The sequence below is a fragment of the Mus caroli genome, chromosome X (genome assembly GCF_900094665.2).
Source record: "Mus caroli chromosome X, CAROLI_EIJ_v1.1, whole genome shotgun sequence".
NCBI lineage: Eukaryota > Metazoa > Chordata > Mammalia > Rodentia > Muridae > Mus > Mus caroli.
This window is the reverse complement of record NC_034589.1, coordinates 92,635,831-92,657,249: the sequence shown is the minus strand read 5'-3', so window position 1 is coordinate 92,657,249 and position 21,419 is coordinate 92,635,831. Positions and strand designations below refer to the sequence as shown.

Below are 21,419 nucleotides of genomic sequence, written 5' to 3'. Positions count from 1 at the left end.
AATTTTCCCATTCCCAAAAGAAAACCTTTGGCCTTATCCCGAAAATAATGTTGTACTGTTGACAGTACCTGTATTCTGGTTTTTAAAGTCTATATCCTCCAATACCTCAGAGCACCTAAAATTGACCAATTATATCTATATTGAACATTTACTTGTTTGTATCTTTGGTTCACATCAATATAGTTGACCTGTAGAATGGCCTAATAAACATTGACAAAAACACTTTGTCACCATGATTGACACATCAACATGTGTGACAAGCAGGATAGTGTGCTATGGGATAAAGCCTGTTGTGGGAAAATGAGTAGCAGATTACTGGAGGAGTGGAGACAAAGCTGATGGCTAGCCATTTGCAGTAGAAAAAGTACTAGGATACAAAGTGCTGAAACGCAAGCGTAAGAAAAAAAAGTATAATAAAAAGGGGAGAACCGAAGATTGATAAAACTTTGGTTTTAGCCACTGTCTTTCACAGTCTAAGAAAGCATGGTATAGCTGAAAGAAATAAGCCAGGCAGTCTTTAGTGTCTTTGTTCTACATATGGGACATAATGACTCCCCAAAGGTACAAGAGCTATAAACTTACTTGCTAGTTATTAACAGAAGCTGATAAACCCCAAATGCCTTATTTCCTCTGGCTTCCTTAACAGACAAATAATGTTCATAGGTTATATTTGGATGTCAAATGAACTGCTCAACCACCACAATACTCTTAACCAGACAAGAATGGGAAGCAATAGCCTTGGTTCACATAGTTGTATGATAATTCTATGTGGAAATTTTAACTTCATATATGCCAAATATAACTGACACTTTCAAAGTAGTTGAGTAAGAAGACAATTCCATTATGATATAGATGCCTTCACTCCTGTTCTATAGTGCTGCTGCATGTTTTGGAGTTCCTTGAGTCTATTTGTAAAGCAATTGAAAAAAGAAACCAACCAGCCTTTTAAGAAGGATACAGTGATCAAGACAACAGGCTTTGGCAATTCACTTTCTTGAGTTTGAGGTAAGGTTGTATCGTTTAGAAGTAATCTTAGTCTATGCTGGAAAAATCTTTTTTTTTTTTTTTTTTTTTTGGTTTTTCGAGACAGGGTTTCTCTGTATAGCCCTGGCTGTCCTGAACTCACTCTGTAGACCAGGCTGGCCTTGAACTCAGAAATCCGCCTGCCTCTGCCTCCCGAGTGCTGTGGAAAAATCTTTGATTACTTATCTATATAAGCAGTGTAACACTACTTGATGTATGAAGACAAGAGGATTAACACAACACATGTAGTATAGAGAGCTTTACAACATACGCAATGGAAGGAACTTAGCAGTAATACTTCCAGATATTTTATTATTATTGTTGCCTTTGTTATTATTTTTTCAATTCTATTCTTTAATCAGTCTCGGCTTCGAAATCTATTAGATTGTTGTACAAGTTTTAGCTTGATGTCTATCAGGTAAAAGCTTCATGTAAGATTCTTAGTTATTTCAAATGGTGTCCTGAATTTAGTTATGAGTTGTGGCAAGATATTTGTTGATATTTTAAATATTGAAATTCATAGATAATTTTCTTTAAAAATATGATGGTAGGCCTAGACTATTCCTCTCAAGGCTATTGGTCTCATTTGTGCTCAGAGTTAAGTTTTTAAACAGGAGAGAAGGGAGAGGAAGAAGCTTGGTGAGGGATGTGTTAGACCCACATCCAGTCCTAGTGGTTCTCGAGAGTATGCCAATGTTTCACACATGGCACCCGAGAATGGGTGATCTACAGACAAAATTTTAATTCTTAAAAATGAAGATTTTCACAATGAGTGCCACCCCAGATTCAGCTCTAAATTGATTCTCTGTTCCTGTTTGCTTTGCATTTTTCCCAAGAAAGAAGCCACACCCACCCTTTCTCTGTACTCACTGTTTACCTAACTGCCTTCCTCTCCTGGGAAGTTCTAGTTGACTATTCAAGGACACAGCCAGATATTACCATATCTAGAAAGTTGGAAAGATCTCATTTCTCTAGAATTCTCTGATTTCCTCTTTAGATGAGGAAATAAGCTCTCACAGTCAACTGAACACCAGTTTAGCTGACTTCCCACTGCCTTTACTAACTATGAAGTTGATGTTACTATCCTGTTCTCTGGGGGTTTCTTTTTCACTCTTTGGGAGCTTGGTGTCAACATCACACTAGTAGTGTGATGTAGTGTGTAGCAGGCAACACAAGCTATCATCACAGAGATACTTCAATATGAGCACAGCAATGTTTGTTAAATTGGAATAATGTGAGAATGATGATACTGGAAATCAGGAGATGTAGGTTTTTTGGTTTAGACTTAGAATGTCAACATGTAGCAACCTTTGGGAAAATCATAGTCCTCATTCATAGTCCTCAGTTTGCCTCTCTGCAAATTGGTTGATTCACCTCCCTGCAACCTTACCATGTTAGGATGCTTAAATTAGGTAAATTATCTGACTGTGCTCTGGGAACTAAAATGCTAGCAAGTACTAAGAATCTTTGTTATTAATGAGATGAAAGCCACACTCTTTTATGAGGCCCTTTTCTAGGTCTGTGTGATTCTTTTCTGTACTTACATCACTTACTATCATTTTCTTCTTCCGGTTTGACCTATAATCTCGAATTCTTCTTGTTTCCCTTACAAGCTTGCCAACTCTCACCTTAGGAAGGATCCCTTTTCTCCACTCCACACTCATCTTTATCCTATTTGAGCTGTGGCCGTTATTTCTTTGGGAAGTCTTCTTTGACCTTACCTCTAGACTGGGAAAGGCACTCTTTCTCCATGTCAAAGACAGAACCCAGTGAATTCCTTGCCATAGCACACATTAGGTGATACAATGATCTGTATCTTTGTTTGTCTCTCAATAGACAAAGATCTTCATGAGAGTAGAACCAAGACTTTCTTGTTCTTGGGAACAAAACAAAATGGTTGTATAAATGTTTCTTAACAACTGCAAGTCAATGGATAAGGGGAACATTGGCTAATGTGCTGGTGAAGGTTCCTGAAGTATTTGTAGTCAATAAGAATCTCTTCCATAGTTAGTTGAATTTGGCACATCAAAACGGTTTTCATACTTTGGGTATGCATGTGATTGATAACTTATCAGTTATATATGTTGTCACAGAGTCTATCTCTTCTGATGGCCTGTTTTTCTGGTTTGAGATGAGAGGCAATGATGTGGGGAGATGTGAAGGAATGTTCACATAGTCTGTTTTAAAGCAGCCTGTTCTTCATGGAACCTTACTGGTTAGCAGTTAGATCAACTCACCCAAATGAATTATTTTTTTTTTTTCAGTTAAGCCATTGAGGGAAGATGAGAAGTTATGGGCTAAAGTGTGGGAGGATGACTTGGATACTTAAGCCACCTCTATCTGCCTGTTATCTTAGAGAGCCATTCTCATACCCACGCCTCTCTCACTTGTTCTTACAATCCCTGTAAGTGCTCATCAAATGTCTCATCTTTTTATCTCCTTTCTTTACAGTATTCATGAAGAAAGTCACCCAGAGTGGGCAGAAGGCAAAACCGGTTCAGTAATTGAGGTAGAGAGTCTTTGTTTACATATGTAAGAACCATATATCAAGAAGTTGAGTACCTCACTTTTCAGGCTTTAAATAAACATGTAGGGGCATAGTAAATGTTTTTGGATGTCCCACCACCTTGAAATACTTCCCACATATGGAGTATAAATTGGATTCTAAGGGTGGCCTGTTGTTACAGGACATAGACCATAATATAATTAAATATTTCAGCTCAGATTTCCTATGTAAAGTAAACATTTGGAATATGGCATGCCTAAGAATCCTTCTAGCCCTAAAGTTAGAAATTCTAAACTAAATGTTAACTTAATTTGGGGAGGGGGGAAGGATGTGCTAAAGTTGTGGGATAGGTGCTATAGATTACAATTCCAGACTGGTCTAATCTAGGCCCTGTAATAGACCAAGTTGCTGAAACCATGATGCATAACTAGGGCTTTTTTACCTGCTACTTATCTCTGCCATGTATGTGATAATTTTTATGATAAATATATGGTTTCATCTTGTGTCCTTTCCCATCCATAAAGAGGTCAATAGTATTTGTTGTTACTTGACATTTCCTCCTACCATTTGGACTCTTAATATCTGTTGATTACAAACCATGGGTATACTATTTCCAAACTTGTGTTCCAGGGATAATTAAAGTCCTTTTCCTTTTTATCTTTAGTCATCAATAGGAAAAAACATTTTTCCTATTTATGTTTGTAAACACTATAGGTTTTGGGCTAGAAAAGATCAAAATGCCTTCTAACAGACATTTACTTTACTGATGAATCAATTAAGATCCAGAAAAGGGTTGGGAATTTTTCATTATGATACATTAAATGGATATTCCTGGACCATAGCTATATATTAATTATATGACCATTAGTGAGTCATGTACAGGACTTCTGTCTGCAGACTCTTTCAAGTCTATTAGGTGCCTTGTCTTGGAACTTGGTGTTGCTACTTCCGAAAAAACCTCTGGTAGCTGCTAGCAAGCTTGTCAGGAACTGAGTGGTAAATAAAATCAAGTAGTGCAGAGCTGTTATATAGATCATTTGTTGTTGATACAAAGGAGGGAAGTTAGTAATGGTAGTCAGTGGCCTATTCTGGAGACAAGCTCGGTCTCAAACATATACATAGTCCTCTTCTTCATTGTAGACACACAGATACACATCCTAAGAATAATTGGTATTCCTCTCTTCTTGTTCTTACACTGATATCAGGAAACAGTGGAGAAATTCATGTACTTTGAGATGGAAAATGTTAAAAAATGGCTCAATGTGGGATCTCTATCAGGGGTTCTGGAATTTTAATAGGGAGCAGAGCCAAAACAAATAGCCCACCAGCTGTGTGACACATGTTTTCATCAAATCCCCAACCCAAACCAGAATGGAGGGCTTGTAACAACTGTTGTCACACATGAGAATATGAAGCATAGAGAACATTCTTTTTGCTGATTAAGGCACCTATAGTTCCTCATTGAGGGATCAATAGCAGCTCAAAAGTCAACAATTCTGTTTGGGATCTCACATGCGTTAGCACTGGGATGCAACAGGAAGTGACCTTACTTGAACTGAAGAACTCCAAAAGAAGTTCAGCTCAGCTTACACCTGAGTGGTTGAAGACACTATGGCCCACAGCACAAGTGAGGTTGAAAATGTGTTCTCCCTTTGTCTGTGGCTTGGTTCAAACCGAATAGTGATGCATCATATTCTTTTAGGAAGCAGCATGTGAGTGTGAGTAAGTGAGCTTTCTGCAGATTTTCCCTAGCTGACAAGCTTGGGGCTTCTCACAAAAGGTTGCGCTGAGCTGTTGGTGTTCATCTGTGCTTTCTAACACAGATGCTCTGGTATTTTGGTGGTCTCGGGTCAACCTATGTTAAGGTTAAGACAGGGCAAATTTATAACCACTGGCTAAGAGTTTTAAAAATATATGAAAATCAAAGTAGCATAAAAGGCCACTGGGCATGATACCAATTCTTGACTCCAATAAAGACAGCCAATAAAAAGAGCTAATGAAAAGAACTCTGATGACATTCATCTGAAATTTTAGATTGTTTTATGTTTTAACAAATTAACAATGGTGATAAGAGGACATTAGCAGCTTTTCTCGGGGCTCTTTGTTAACAATAACTTGAGCCTGCAGTCACAACAGGGGCTGTGGCCAAGTTTTAGCTGGCAGACCAACAAGCCAATATTTTACACAATGGATGACATTTCTAAAACCAGACGCAGAGACAAACCAAGAGTCACACATGTATTCCAACAAACAAGTTTCTGCCATTTTTAATTGTATTTAGAGCAACAAAAGATTCCAAGATTACAAAAAGAGAACAGAACACTAGCGCTTGGGGCTGGTCCTGCTGCCCAGTGGAGACCAAGAGCCGCTGTGAGAACTGAAGCCCCAGCGAAAGAAGTTTCAAGCAAAATAAATTGGTTTCTTTTGAAAAAAAAAAAAAAAAAAGAATGCTTTCTCTCTTTGCTCTCTCCACATCCAGATTTAATTCTTATCTCTATAAGAATTACATTACATTCTTGGTTACATTGTCTATTCCCTCTTACTGCCAAATTAATCTCCAGGGTAGTGTAAGCATGTCATTTGCCATGTATTCCCTAATCAATGTCCAGTCAATCTGTCTACAGGAGAGCAGGGGTGTGTGTCAAAGAGTGGTAAAGGACCATCTTTTTTGTTTTTTTCACTTTTTTTCTTTCAAACCTGGGAGATTCCATTGGTGGCTGCTTTTAATGATGGAAGTGGCTTATAGGACAACCCCATAGGCAATTCCCTGCAGGACAGTTAGCATCAGGTGCTAAGGTCATAAGATATACTGCAAACCCAGTCAATCTGTTATGTAGAGTATAATGACTCAAAATATGAGGCAGCAGACAGACAGGGTGCCTGCAGAGAAACAGCAGCATTCCTGAATTGTGTTTCCTGTAGGTAATGTATATGTGTGTGCTCCAGTTGTTGTTGGCCAACAATATCTGCAGCTAAATAGCAGTCTTACTGAGTAGCTTACACGGAAACTGTTCCAGGCCACCAGTGCTGCCCATTTCACAGCTTCTCGTTTCATTCTGTGAAAGGCCAAGTAACAAAAGGAACTAGGAAACAAAGTAGAACCTTGCTACACTCAACCAGGATTGGAAGCCAATTAATACACATTACCTGCTTCCTGGCCAGATTAAATTGGGTCATATTAAAGCTGGGTCAAAGGCTGTTTTGTTTTTTGCTCTAAAACACCACCTGCTTAATTCAATTATCTGCTTTTTTGAGGGGTAAGAGAACTCCCAGTGATCTGTTACCTTGACTGAAATTTCAGAAAAATTGTGACAAATGTGTGTGTGTTTATTTTTTTTTTGTTTTTTTGTTTTTTTGTTTTTGTTTTTTTTTTTTTTTTCTGGATGGGCTCCGGGCAACAGACCCCAGGGTCAAACTCTTAATGAAGAAAAAAATCCCTCTACTCATGGGTAGCAAAGGATCTGTACCTACAGAGATATGACTTCTAACACACTAACAAATTTTTAACAGAGAAAAATACATTATCAATTATCAAAATCTTTACAGAACATATCCAGAACCAGAATTAAAGCACACGGACACCCAGTAGCAAGAGCACCTCAATCGCAGGGGAAAGAATTGATGTGACAGAAGGAGCGTTTGCTCCAGGTTCCCAAGACCAGGCAACTGCCCTTCTCTAACAAGGATGGTGAAAACCAAGGAAATAGCCTTCCTTTTCCCAATGCCTCAGATCCCATGAAGAGGCTGCTGGTTAGTTCTTTGGGTGGGCACCTGGCCCCACATCTGGATTTCTCCCTATTGCAATTCCTAGGCATATTCAATGAAATTTCACCACCCTTTCCACATTCATCCGTCTTAAGCTAGTAAAGTGCAATACATCATGTACCCTACCCTTTCCTCTTCCACCCCTTTGCAAGGCCTCAACACCAGGCCCAAGAAGGGAAGAGATCTCAGTTATCTGATCAATCCAGGTGTCTTATCCATTCTGAGAGAGCATCCAAAAATGTAACTGCAACCTCTCTTACAAGTACATGGCATCAGATATGACCTGGAACCAAATATAAAGGTGCAGAGAAAGGTAAAGCTATCAGAACACATTACATCTATATATAGAATTCAGTTTTGAAACATGGATACAAATACTCATTTACAATATATTTCAACTTTCTGCCTTAAACTGCAGAGAACTTTTTGTGCTGTCCAAACTGGGCAGAAATGAGGGTTTCTGCCTGCCCTCCTTCTAGTGCAAAAATCTAATCCTTTAAATGTACCCCTTCTTATCAAGGGCTTCACATCTTCAAATAAGCTAACATGGGCACTAGTAAACACAGTGGCCAAGACCAGCTCCATTTCTAACCATGCAAAGATGGAGCTTTAATAATTTGCTCTGTAACTACTTTAAAAAAAAAAAAGGAAAGCTAGTTCTGCTTATAAAATCAGTTAGTGAAGGACACTATAATCCCATTTCCCCCCAAATTATTCTCAACACTTCTAAATATGTATATTGTGAGACAACCCCTCCCCACAAAGTCTTCTAAGTCAATCATCAGAAAAGTCCTTCAGTCTGTCTTTGGATAATTTACCAAAGAGGCACTAATGCTTGCTCCTTCCCTGCCCTTAAACATTTTGGTATCTTAGATACAATATAATCTTTGGTTACATAATGTAATGCTTTCATCTCCTTTTCTACTTAAAAAAAAAAGGCCTTCAAAGATTTTTAAGGAGATAAGTGGTGAGAGCACACCTGTTTGCAAAGGCAGCCAGGACAGAAACGTCTTAGTCCAAGAAGTTTCCCATGCTAAATGGCTTCTTTTAACTTTCAGTTCAGGATTTAATCGAGTAGGTTAGCATTAGTGGTTCGTAAGCATAAGAATCATGGCCTTGGCCCAATGACCTGTGACCCAGGCAATTAGTAGAGGAGAATTATAATTAGTCTCTTGTGTTTGCAGGATCATGCTAGGGTCATGCAGGGATAGCAAGTCAGTTGTCTTCAGAAAACCTTCTGAAGTCTGGTGCTGGCTTAAGTCTTAGTTAAGGAGGTATAAGGGTGGCTTGGGTCTTTGTGCTGAGCCAAATGTAAGGGAAAGAAGAGGGCAAGGCTATAAATGAATGAATGAATCAGTTAGAAGTTGCTTGAAGCTTAAAGTCATGTAATTTGTGGAATATCATTGTGGTTATCATGTGGATGGTGGACATACTTCTTTCTTAAAGTGTGTTGACTATATCTTCCTATATATATCTCTATGTACTTAGAATAGAGTGTGGACAGAGAAGGATGTTAGCAGAAGCACATTTCTCAACCTGGACAATAAACCTCAGCAACTACCCAAAGGACAGAGTGAAGCTTTTTTTTTTCTCTTTTTTTTTCCTTTTTTTTTTAGTGCCAGTGAACATACATAAAAATATACATATTACTGATTTTCTGTTTTCCAAAGATATATGACAGAATCCTTCAAAAAAATCCCTTTCTGAGAGTAAGGTAATTTAAAAAAATAATGAACTTTCCAAGAACAATAATATTGCCTGTGGCATAGAAAATCTATGGAACAAAGAAGCCAACTCCCGTGTCAGCTCAGAGTCCACACACAGTGAGCTGCCTGCGGATGAGAGTTGAAAGCACTACACGACTCTTCTTGAATCCCAGAGTTCGTGACTTTGGCAGCTGGCTGCTGTCCTGCCCAGTTGGGCCTTCTCCATGGTGCTCCTCTTTTTCCTGTCCTCATTTTCCATTCCTACCAAGCACTGTAAACCTCTTTGGAGATGGTCACCTTGACTTGTCCAGTAAGTGATCCTCATCTTCCATCTTAACCATATGAATGGAGAAATGGCCAGCCGTTCACAGGTGAGCATAGTGTACCAGCAACATTCACTCTACTGAGCAGAGCGCTTGCTCTGCCAATCATATTAGTTGGAACATTGATGGCCAAAGAAAATAAAGCAAAACAAAACAGAAAAGAAACACAAAATCCAAAAGAGCAAAAAACCAATCTCTTCTTCACTTGGGTGAGAGAACACAGCCAAGCTACAGTTTCCATTGCTCACCCAAACCCCACCGCAGAAGCAGTAGGCATAAAGCCATGTGTACTCTGTTTTTCTCTAATATTGTCACTTGGAAATTTGGAGTTCAGTTGGTGTTGCTTTAATTGCACTACTGTTTCACTCTTTTTGGCTTTTGCAAGTAAAAAGCATATACACTCATAAAGATAAGAGTCATGATTCAGAACTCCATAAGATGAAAAACTTCCTAGAGAAATGGATCAAAGAGTCTCTAGTATTTACAAAGACAAATATTAGAATGTTATAATAAAATCCATGTACCACAGAAGACAAAAATTGCTTCAGAATAAATGTAAAAGAACTATTAAAGTGTAACCAAGTTTAACTAAAAAGAATAATGATTTTTTTTTCTGTTTAAGGAACAGCTAAGAGAGCTCCTGTACATAAGCCAGATAGTGTCGTCACAAAGCAAATCAGAAACTGTCCTGTTTTGTTTTTTGTTTTTTTGTTTTTTTTTTTAAATGTAACCTGTCAGCTTCAGTTTTTGTCAAGCAGGGTTGGATTACCATATCACCCATCATATATCCTCCCTTCCTTGTTAAAGAAGTTGTTTTGCAAGTTTGTTTTTGCTATTAATATCAACAAAGAAATCAGGGAAGAAAACCTGTCATTCAGAAACCACCTTTTCAGTTAACATAGTATACCAACCAAAAGAGTCAGCTTGGCAGCTGGCCCCTGATTTCTTAAGGTCTGCAGGGAGGTGAAGAGCTGAGTGAGGAGGAATGATACAAAGGCAAGAGTAGATGTGCATTCCTCCTGCACTCAAGGTTGAGGAACAGAGTCCACGGTAAAGAAGGCTGTCAACAGACTACATGAAACCAGTGACCCAGGGCTTGCCCTGAGTTTATGGGTGCAGTCTATTTGTAGCCACACCGGCCAGATCTGTCCAATGAGAGTCACGGTGGATAGAATGTTTCAGTGGTCCTGCACCCTCTGACTGAGAGGGGACAACTATGGTGGAGATTCGGAGTAACTTTGGCCAAAGTCAGCCCAGCAATGACAATAGAGGAGGATGAGCAAACTGATGCCCATCTAGCCAGATGGTATTCATCTGGCTTTAGACTTTGCCTCTGAAGACTTCAGCAGTCTGTATTTTCTTCTGGCCTTCTCTTTTCCTTCCATCATTTCTGCCAGTGGGTACGCTGGATGGAAAGGAAAAATCCTATGCTTTCTGGTTCTAGTGTCTTCATTTTTCTCAGCTGGGTTACTTAGTTTTCTCTTCCACCATGGTCTGGGTAGCCCCTTTAATTGTTCTGAGGAGGAAATTGACATTTCTCCACTTGGGAGGAATATATTGTCTCTGGAGGACAAGGGCAAGATGCCCATTTTGTCTGGTCCCTTTGATGCTTTCTTTCCAATTTTTCTAAGGGCTCCAGAAATTGACTGTTGATAAAAGACACTGAGAGAGATGTCTTTTATGCTATTAACATCTAAACATAGATGCTGTGGCTGCTGGCCTGCTAGCCTTTGTGGTGGTGGTGAGAGGGAGATCTTAGCAGTGTCTACAAACACGTCCAAAGAAGTGTACAAGCTTTACCACCTTGGCTTAAATGCATTATGGTGAAGTTCAGGGCCACTGAACACTGAAGACTTGTGCAGGGAGAATGTGGCTGCATGGGGTCTCTAGGTCCTTTAAAAGCAGAGGAAAGGATGATTGCACTATGGGATGAACTACTCACTATCTCTAATGGGAGAATGGCTAAGCCATCACTTCCTTTTCCTCTGACTCCAGTCACAAAGCTCCGCTATGGCTCACACATGGAAATATGAACATAAATCTGAATAGAGCCTTCCAAAGAGTCATATCTTTCTGCTTTCTTCTCACTGACATAACTTCAGTGGAAGTGGCCAAATTTTGGCTAAAGAGAGCATATAGTACAAAGCTCTGAGAAAAGCTATTGAAAGTCAATTGAGGGTGGAAGCAGAGGTTAAGAGAGAAAAGGATTGGAAGGAAGAGGCATTCACATGCAGACAAGTTTTCAAACAAGAAGCACATTTCAGTACAATGAACTGCACTGCAACTGAGCACTCTAGGACTCAGGGACAAAGGCTGTGGGGAGGTAATGGTTATCCATCTGCCCTCCTTGTCCTCTTTTCTCTCTACTCTATCAGTAAAGCTTTGGGGTCACCCTGCTCTCTAATGGCAATAGCCATTAACAACAACTGAAGTTTCCCACAGAGAGACAGGATGAACAAAAACAGTGACTCCTCATGGATTTGTAATTTTTCACGTTCTTCTCTAGTCACTGTCGGCTTCTTTGTGAATCCTATGTGTTTATTTGTATACCACGAAGAAACAAACCTAGCATGTTTTGTTTGTTGGTTTTGTTTTTTGTTTTTTGTTTGTGTTTGTTCTTTTTTATTTTTTGGTTTTGTTTTTGCTTTGTATTCTCTCTGTTTGTTTCTTCTCCAGATACTTATAGCTCTCTAAATTTGCCATGGCATAAGGTGAGTAAACATTTGCTTGGTTGGCACACAGCACAGTGCTATAAACAAGCACAATTGACACTGGGCCACAAGAGGATCATCACAGATTCAAAGAAATACAACAGAAATCAAAACAAAGGCAGGAGCCACAATACGCAGCAGGTTCAAAATGTGCCATGGGAAGGTGAAAGAGGGAGGGAAGAAGAAAAAAAAAAGAAGGAAAAGCCCAGGAAATAGAACTGAGGAACCTGTTCACGACAGACTGTACATCAGTAGAGGAATTTCCCCCAAGGCACTGCAGAGAAGTAGTGCAGAGTTATATAACAGGCAGAAGACATCTGGAAAGGGAACAAGGTGGGTTTTGGGTATTAGGGTTTCCAAATCTTCACTGTGTGTGGAAATAGATGGGCTTGACTTTCCCAGAAAGAATCTTGGGCACTTGCACAGAGATGATCTCTGCCATCATTTCAGGAAAGTCCACGCTCACCATATGGGACTTGATTAGCAGGTCAAAAGTGAACTGATGCAGCTCTCTTGCAATCTGTAGGAAGAGGGAGAGATAGAACAAACTTGGCTTAATAAAAACATGGCTCTTGCCCAGCTCTTCTCCCACCTTCGAATTCTAATACCCTTCAAATTTTCCCCTTGGTTTATCCTTGATCCTGCCCAGTGTGTGTGTGTGTGTGTGTGTGTGTGTGTGTGTGTGTGTGTGTGTGTGTGTATCTATTTATTTGTGTGTTTTGAGAAATGATCTTCATGGAGGCACTGTGGGCTCATAGAGATCATTTACACCACTTCAAGTCTTCTGACTTAAGACGGTGTTGCTGTTTTCTTCCCTCCATTACATACACACACATTCTTTCTTTCTCTGTCTTTCCACCTCCCTCCTTCCCATTCTTCCTCTATGTCCCTTCTACACATACAAGCACAGGCACACTCACAGGTCTCAAGAAAAAGAGAAGGAAAAATATCTAGACCTGTTTTGTCTGTGTGGGGAACTCATCTGCCTTAAGCTTCTTCCCTGCAACCCAGCTTCTCTGTACTCAACTCCTCCACCCCTTTCACAACATCCAGCTGGGACACTGTGACCTGTGTTCCTTTCTTCTCCATTGCATTTTCTTTTTGGACCATACTCAAAGCCAGAGGCAAATGGAAGCACCTCCCAACAGGTGGTGCCAGACCCTAGAAGAGCTTATTATTATCACTGGGCTCTATCAAGCTGCTCTCCCTGATAAAGCACCCTGTGTAGTTCGCTTACAGGCTGCACAGAATCCAGGAGCTTGGTGAGCTGGTAGAAGCGCCTTGAGCAGGATGTGGGATTCTTTCTTTTGCATGCAATGATGCGATCGAGTTCCTTGATGTAGTTCATTCGAAGTTCATCAAAGAATTTTTGATTTTTCAGCCCATCCACTGGAACTGATGTGGGATGAAGAAAGAATGGGAAGAGGCAGCATGCCCATGAAGGAACATTAGTAAAAGCACCAAGTTTTCTGACCACAAACTTGATCTCCCACCCCCACACAGAAGGCACCATTTATTGGGCTTTTTTCTCAGTTGAAGTCTGTGTGTCTGGGGCATTCAGAGTGAGTGAAGGATTTTCTACTCCTAACATGGAGGGAGTTAGAGAAAATAGACTAAGGTTTTTGGGTTTTTGTTTTTGTTTTTAACTGGTTTTTCCATGTACCCATTTCTCAGGTCCCAAACAACTTTTTTCCCCTTCCATCCAACTGTGACTTAGACACACAAAAAACCTGGCTTATCAAATACTAAATGCCTCCATTCTCCCCATTACACTCTGCTTAGAGGAAGTATTAAAGAAAGCTTCCTTGGCTGCCAAGCAAGCCCTGTGTTAATTTCTTAAATCAGCCTCCTTTGGTTGTTAGAAGAGGAAATGTATTCTGGGAGGTGATCCTTCCTACTGTACTCCTCTGTGAGGAATGCAAGGTGGCTCATGCCTATTTCTACAGTAGAGGCCACCCCAGAAAATTTTAGAGGTCTACTCTAACCTCCTTAAAAGGCCTCATCTCAGTGAAGGAATGAGAATGGAGAAACTGGTAGAGGCTGAATTCTACCAATGAAACTGATCTCTACACAGGAAATTGGTCTTTGTAAGGAGAAAGGATACTGAGGAGACATGGAAGGTGGAGGGAGGGAGAGAGATGGGGAATGTCCAGAAGCTGTGTTCTCCCTAATATTTTAGTGGGAAATAGGGGTCCCCTGGAGCTTCTGTGCTCCTAAGTGCTCTCCTCTGTAACCCCAAGCACTCACTAATGCTGAAGAGCAGCAGTGCTTTCATGCACAGGAATTCCTGGGGGGTTATTTGGAGCCATCCAAACTCTTGAGACAGGTGCCTCATCCTCACACACTGGCTGTACATCCGAGACTTGTGCATGCGGTACCTAAGCAAGAGACACACAGATGAAAAGGAAAAAGGAGGGGAGGCTTCCCACCAGCCCACACGAAATGTTTCTTGTTGTCCCTCCCACTCTAGATTCTCCAAGAAAAAAAAATCTGGCTATTTGTCCTGGTTAGACTATAGTGACTATAGTTCCCCTTGTGCCCAAAACTTGTGATAGCCTGATATGGACTCATCTTCCCTAGTCAGGATATGGTTTAGCACATGGAATTTCCAGGTCTGTATTTCCTTTCTGTTTCCTGAGCCAGGGACAGGAAAGCATAAGCAAATGAATACAATGGGCCAGGCGCATGGTCTCCCTGACTACAGAGCTAAGATCACAGCTAAGGCCAGAGCCAGAAGCAACCACCTAGGCAGCCCATTTCAGGATTTCTCAGGGAGACATCTCAGGCAAGCTCCTCTTCCATGTAAGAATACCAGGATTTGCAAGTAGCCACAGGTGTTTATCTTGTCAACACCCCTGCCTGCCATTTCCTGTAATAGAAATTTAATCATTTCTTTAAAAACACCTAGGAATAGATACACACTGCACATTGGCCTTTCACAATGAGTTCCAGTGCTTCTAAATGTGCTAGGGGTGTTTTGCAATGTCTAACTTTGATGTCCTCTGTAGAGGGGAGCCCACTCCCTCATAGACTGGCTGTTCCTTACCACAGTTTGGGAGTTGTTAACATCTGTGAGCTGCTTTCTTATAGTGAGTTGTGAACAGATTATCACATTATCACCTATAAATTATATGGAGAAGTGGCCAAGGCTCAGACAGCTTCAGGGTGGAGGCAACCTCTCTGTTCCATGTCTGGCTATGGCAAGCCTCTAAAAAAGACAACTAATAGGCCTTTAAGCTCAGAACTCTCTCTCTCTCTCTCTCTCTCTCTCTCTCTCTCTCTCTCTCTCTCTCTCTCTCTCACACACACACACACACACACACAGAGAGAGAGAGAGAGAGAGGCAGACAGAGACAGAGAGAGATGGAGACAGTCAGAGAGACAGACACAGAGAGATGGTGACAGAGTCAGAGAGATAGACATAGAGAGACAGTAGGGAAAGAGAAGAGAGTTCATTTCTAGCATGTGAAGAAAGGAAGAGGAATTTGACACCAGCTTAACTGCCTAAGTGATGAAGACAAAGACCTCCCATATGGACTATAAAGGCCATGTTTTGATATTCTAGTTCCCAGAGCCTGGGCACAGGCTGAGAGCAGGCTTGTCATTGCCTGGGCAGAAGCTCTGCAACCTATCTCATAGAGACCTTGGCTGCCCTGGAGAAGGAGAGAAGGTAGCAGGTGGTGAATTATTCAATCCAGGCTGAAATCCAACTGGACAAGGGAAGTGTTTAGATGGTATCACAAGCCAATTGAGCAGAACAATGCTGCTCTAAGCTCTTTTACCCTAGAGGACATTTGAGTAAGTTCTGCTGCCCCTGGAGCCTGGTTCTGCTTCTGTCTCCATTGTACTTGCAAGCCTCTGTTGATGTCAACACTGCAGTATTTGAAATCAAGGTCCTGGCATAAAAGATTCCTAGAATATTGCTGCAGGCCCCTGAGACAGAAATGATAGGGAATGGATGGGAGAAACGAAGAATAAGTAATGAAAGGAATTCAAAGAGGAAGTAAACAGGAAGCAGGGGGAGAGAATTCGAAGATAATTAAAGGGAGGAAAGGGAATGGACAGTAGGGTAAAAATAATGGGTAGCATTGGGCTTCACTGAGAGAGTAGAAGGAGGCATTGGTAGAAGCGTAGTTAAAAGGGAAAATGAAGATTAGAAAACACTGAACATAGTGTCTGGTGTATGGAAAGTGTGTAGTTAATGCTGTGTAAGGAAGGTGGTGCTATGTTATTCATTGTTATAGCATTCTATGGTGAGAGCTATATGACTCAGCAAACTGCAGCCATTTCTCCATGTTTATAGAGCTAGAATTTAAGCCCATTGCAACCCAGGATTTCCACAAAGAGGGGAAGAATGAAGAGAACTTTCCTGAGAATAGGGCTTTGGTATTCCATAGAGCAGCACATGGGTTTTCCGAGCTTTAAGTCCCCATCTCTGTCTCTCTGGGCCTCAGTTCACAGCAATTAATGATTCTCAACTGGAGAGTACAGCCTTTCCAGTGGACAGTAGAAATGTAGTGGGGCATTTTTCTGTCAAAATGACTGAAATCTTACTTATCAAGCAAGTATAAAGAATACTAAGTGCAAAACTGCATAACACGTTGCACAATGAAAACATCATTCCAAAATGTCAACAGTTACATATGTTGAGAAATACAGGCCTGGATATTTGTAGGGACTGTAATGGTTGTAATGCAATGGATTCCTACAAATGGAAGGAAGCCTTGTCTTAGGACCTTTGTGGATTGATAGATCTAAGCCTGATGCCGTTAGCAGTTCTATGGTATCTTCTCATGAGATGAACAAGACCTAATTACAAAGCTGAGGCAGGGTGTCACAGGCATATGTGGAGGGAGAGGGAAATTGATATTTAGAAATTGATCATGGTGAACTCTAAAGGTTTCAGGGTTCTGCAGAAGGTGGAGCTAGTGCTTGAAGAGTTGCTTCAATGCAGAATAGCAGGGTCTCAGTGGAAGGCAATGAACAGTTATAGGGCTTTACAAAGTCTGCCCCCAGAAGATGGCATCATAGGTAACTCTTAGAAGGTCTGGAAACCAAAATGCTACAGGCTATTCTTAGCTTCTGACTACCCGGGCTGGCTAGGTTGAAAGAGAGCAGTTGAGGACACTTACTCTGCCTTTCATGGCACTGCTATGCTTTAAAGGAACGACAGGCCCATGGATTTTATTTAAAGGTCCAAAGGGAGAAGAAGTATAATTCCTGTCCTCACTGAAAGGATTCCCTGTAAGGAACCAAGCTCAAAGTTCTTGGGACAGTTATTCTGGTCAGCTCTATTCACAGTGCCACTGGAGAATCTGAGAACACTAACAAGAAAGGGGAAAGGGAAATGAGAATGGGATCCCTAGTCTATCCACTTACCTTGCCTTTTTGTTCTCTCCCGTCCCTCTCCCAACCTTTCCTTTCCTTTTTCCTTTCTCTTTCTTTCTCACCCAGAGAAAGAAGATGTTACTCTGCAGCCTAGGTGAGTGGCTGGCTTTGAATGGCCTAGAAATGCAAATTTAATCTTGAACTCATGATTCCCCTGCCTCTGTTGTTTGAATGCTAGGATTCTTTGAGTCACTATTCTTGGACTAAGTGATTATTTTAAGTCTTCATTTTAAAAATTATTTTCTTCATCGTAGGCCAGGAAGACCACATCTATCAATTCCTATTTAACATGTCTGCTGCTCTATGAGAAAACTGAAAATTTCAGGAACCTGAAAGTCAGAGACATTAAGGAGTCTTATCCAAAGATCAAGTCATGGATAATAGCTGAACTAAGTAAGACCTTAGGAGAGAATATGATTCCAAAATCTGAGCCCTTGGCCACATTCATGAAAGATGAATATAGCAGGTAGGAAGACAGATATGAATTAAATCTCTTAAGAAAAAGAAAATGTTAGGGCCTATGTCAATTTCATTTTGGTACATAATAAACTCCCACATCCTAAAAGACATGACTATGTATAAAAACAGATCAGATTACCATGAGAACTCAGTGAGACAGTTTTAGGAAGTAGAGAGCACAGTCTGACATGAAAGTAATTGCTCAACAAATAGTGACTGACAGAAGTCCCCAGCTATAGCAAAGGGACCAAAGGCTGATCACAAGAGTACTTACTCATTGAAAACCAAGTCAGGTGCAAAGTAGAGCATTCTGGAGTTGACATTAGTGAAGGACCGCCAACCCATAGCAAATACCATCAGTCCCATCCAGGAATACTGAATGACTGCCATCTGGTCATCCACATGCAAGTTGCGGAAGCCTGGAGTAGAAGGGGAAGAAGCAAAGTCAGATTGGCATTGGTGGGCTCAGTTATGGGCCCCTGGCCCCCTGCTGTGCTGAAAATTTGACCCTCACAATTTACCCAGGAGCTTTAAACACCATCACTGATAGCTATTTAGGGATGGGTAGTAAAGAAAAGTCTGAATGGTGGGGCTATATTCATTCTCTTTCACTGAGCTCTTTAATGAGATCATGATGGCACCAGAAAGGGTGCTGATGCTTAGAAGAGAGTCACAATCTAACACTACTTATAACAACTTGACTCTTTTCTGAGCCCCTTACTTCTGTTACTAATTTCATCTTCACAAGGAATAAAATAGGTACAGTTATTATCCCCACCCTGTGCATCAGTGAAAATGAGTTACAGAGAAGCCTAGGAATATGTTCAAGGTCATTTAGTTGTATCTAGCAGACTGATTTCCCAAGCCCACATTCTTGATCATTACACCTTTGGCAAGATTCACTTTAATTGCCAGTTCTCCTACGTGGACAGGACTTCTTCTCACTTTACAAAGCTGTCTTCTGGTTATAATCTGATGTTAGCCATACCACAACCCTGGGAAAGGGATAATCTTACATATCTATAAATTATGGGAGGTGGTTAACACACATTGCTTTCTCTGCAACCCCCTTTAGGCTTTTTTTCTCCATGAGTCTTGTACCCCATTTTAAAAATTTCTTTAATTAAATAGGAAAAATTGCTATTTAACCTTACCCCTCCTAATTTTATATCCTTCTGCTATCCATAAGCTGTTATTTTTATACAGAAATAGCCTCTGTATGGCCTGCCTGACTAGGTTAATTTCTTGTCACCTGCCTTCTGATAATTTAGGTTCCAGCCCTTCTTTAAAACTTACTACTTGTCGAATGCCTCATGTTTTCCACACCTCTGCTCAGGCAGATGCCTTTGCTTATGATGTAACACTAACTTATGTTTCAATTTGTTTTCCAAAACTACCTCATCTGTGAAGCATTTTCTGTATTATTCAAGAACATGGACGTATCATGATTCTTTACCTTTTCAAGGAACCTGGAGTGGAGTATATTTAGCAGACTAAAGTCCTCAGTTCAAAATATTATGGTTTATAAATGGACACATCTTTCTCCACTACAAGACTTCAAGCTTAGCTTCCTATTCTTCTTTGCCTCCTAAAACATATATAATACTCAGTGCTGAGTATTTGACTAGGCACTTGAAAAACATTAGATGAATAAGTATGGAGTCTCAATATTTTTTATTTAATTTTTATAGAATGGGAATTTGATTCATTCCAAGTGGCTTCTCTTAAGTTCAGGAAGAAACCTCCAAAAAGTTGCATCTGTAATAACACATATCTAGAACATATATAACCAAGTTTTCTCAGAACTTTCCAAATCTTTGCATAGTTAAAAATTTTAAAGCATTACACCACAGCTCAACCCTACTAGTACCTCCTTTATTTTTGTCATACAATTTCAGAATTATAATTAAGACTATTAGAGCAAGCATCTGTGAATTGACCTCATTTGATACTCATAACTCTAAGTCATAAAGAGGCTTTTTCTATATATAAAACAAGGCAGTACACCATTGATTTTATCAACATGGAATCTGAAGATTGGGACAGTTATGTGACTTGCCCAAGGTCATGCAGTCAAGGCTGAACTGAAACTGGAACCCATGTTTTAGTTTTCACCTCCATTCCTTAGTGATCTCATGATGGTTATAGCTCAGAGATTATGTGGCTCATTTGCTTTTTCTTATTTATGAGCTCAAGTGTGAGGTCTTCTCTATCAGAATGCTCTCCAGTCACTCACCTACACACTCACTCCCTTCCATTTTCATTTTATTTTAGATCTCAAGTCTCCCAGTCATAAACTCTTCTAGAGTCCCCCATAGCACCACTCTTGGCAGTAATCCTAGTTCCCAGGCCTGTGCTTCTCTCTTCATTGTATTGACAAATGAACAGATTTGATGGAGCCTCAAACTTCAGAGCATTTCTCTTCTGGAAACCTATGGTATAAAAGAATCCCTTGGCTGGACTCCTCCTTATAGAAGTCAAAAGGACGGGCTTAATGAGAGCATATTTAAGGTTCATATGGTGGAAGAGTCCTGGCAATTTGAACCCTGAGCATCTATGCTGTGATGTAGTAGACAGGAAAAAATTGGTTAATAAGTTTTGATCTTCTGGTGAAATGTGTGACTCTGAAGATGCAAGGAGGGGAAAGTATTAAACTGTGCAGGTATCAAAGAAATTCTCTGTACAGATGCTTCCCCTGCTCTCCAACACCAGAGAACTAACAAAAAGGTAAAAAGGGGACATTACCGTTAGGCTGCAATACTAATTAATAGTACTCAGAGCTGCTTACTCAGATACCAACAATACTTGTGCACACACCAACAATGAAAACCACTTGTTTTTCCGACATAGGTACATTCTGTTTGTAATACCTGACAGTTCTTTTAATGCATAGCCATTGAAGTAGCCTGCTCAGACTGCATGGCTAATAAGGGAAGACAGGGGGAAATGGTAGTGTCAGACAATGCTAAACTGTTCTGGTGAAATACAGAGGAATTATGCTCAGGTTTTGAGATACAACCAACAAGGAATAGATGACATTTCTTTGTTTTCTCATTAGAATCCAATCAACATTATTACCAGCAATCATCTATACCACTGGAAATATACAGCTTCATGTCTGGGACAGTGTGTCAGAAACAAGGCCTTGAAACTTCTCGTGCTCCAGTGCAATGACCAGCCAACATCTTCAAAGAAGACCATTCAAACCCGAGGTCAAAATCTGAGCTCTATGGAAGGCTGGTGGCAATTCAGATTGAGCTTAATGAAAGCTCCAATCATCATAATTATAAGCTATAATCTAGAGAGCAGCTACTGTGTTTTTTGTCCTGTATTAGGTATTCTTTATACATAAACTCTGTGCTGATGACAGTTTTCAAAGTGATCTACCATCTCTAAAAAGAGATGAGGGAAGAGCAGCACAAAGTCCTATGATATACTCAAGGTTATATATCAATTCATAGCTAAGATTCCAATCAAGATCCATCTGATTACAAATATACTGTGTCTACATAATTGATTCAAGTGTCTCCTATTTAAT

At 40.3% G+C, this 21,419-nt stretch overlaps 1 protein-coding gene across 1 annotated transcript in view; it reads right to left on the bottom strand.

Annotated features, from left to right (window-relative positions):
• Positions 1-6,878: 6,878 nt before the first annotated feature.
• The window catches only part of Ar (androgen receptor), a 170,389-nt gene continuing 155,848 nt past the window's right edge, over positions 6,879-21,419 (bottom strand). The window contains exons 5-8 of the mRNA XM_021153485.2: positions 18,156-18,300; positions 14,282-14,412; positions 13,272-13,429; positions 6,879-12,554 (exon numbers count right to left, since the gene is read on the bottom strand). Of these exons, the coding sequence (XP_021009144.1) occupies positions 12,399-12,554; positions 13,272-13,429; positions 14,282-14,412; positions 18,156-18,300 (590 nt within the window). The 3' untranslated portion in view covers positions 6,879-12,398. The remainder of the gene's footprint in view (positions 12,555-13,271; positions 13,430-14,281; positions 14,413-18,155; positions 18,301-21,419) is intronic.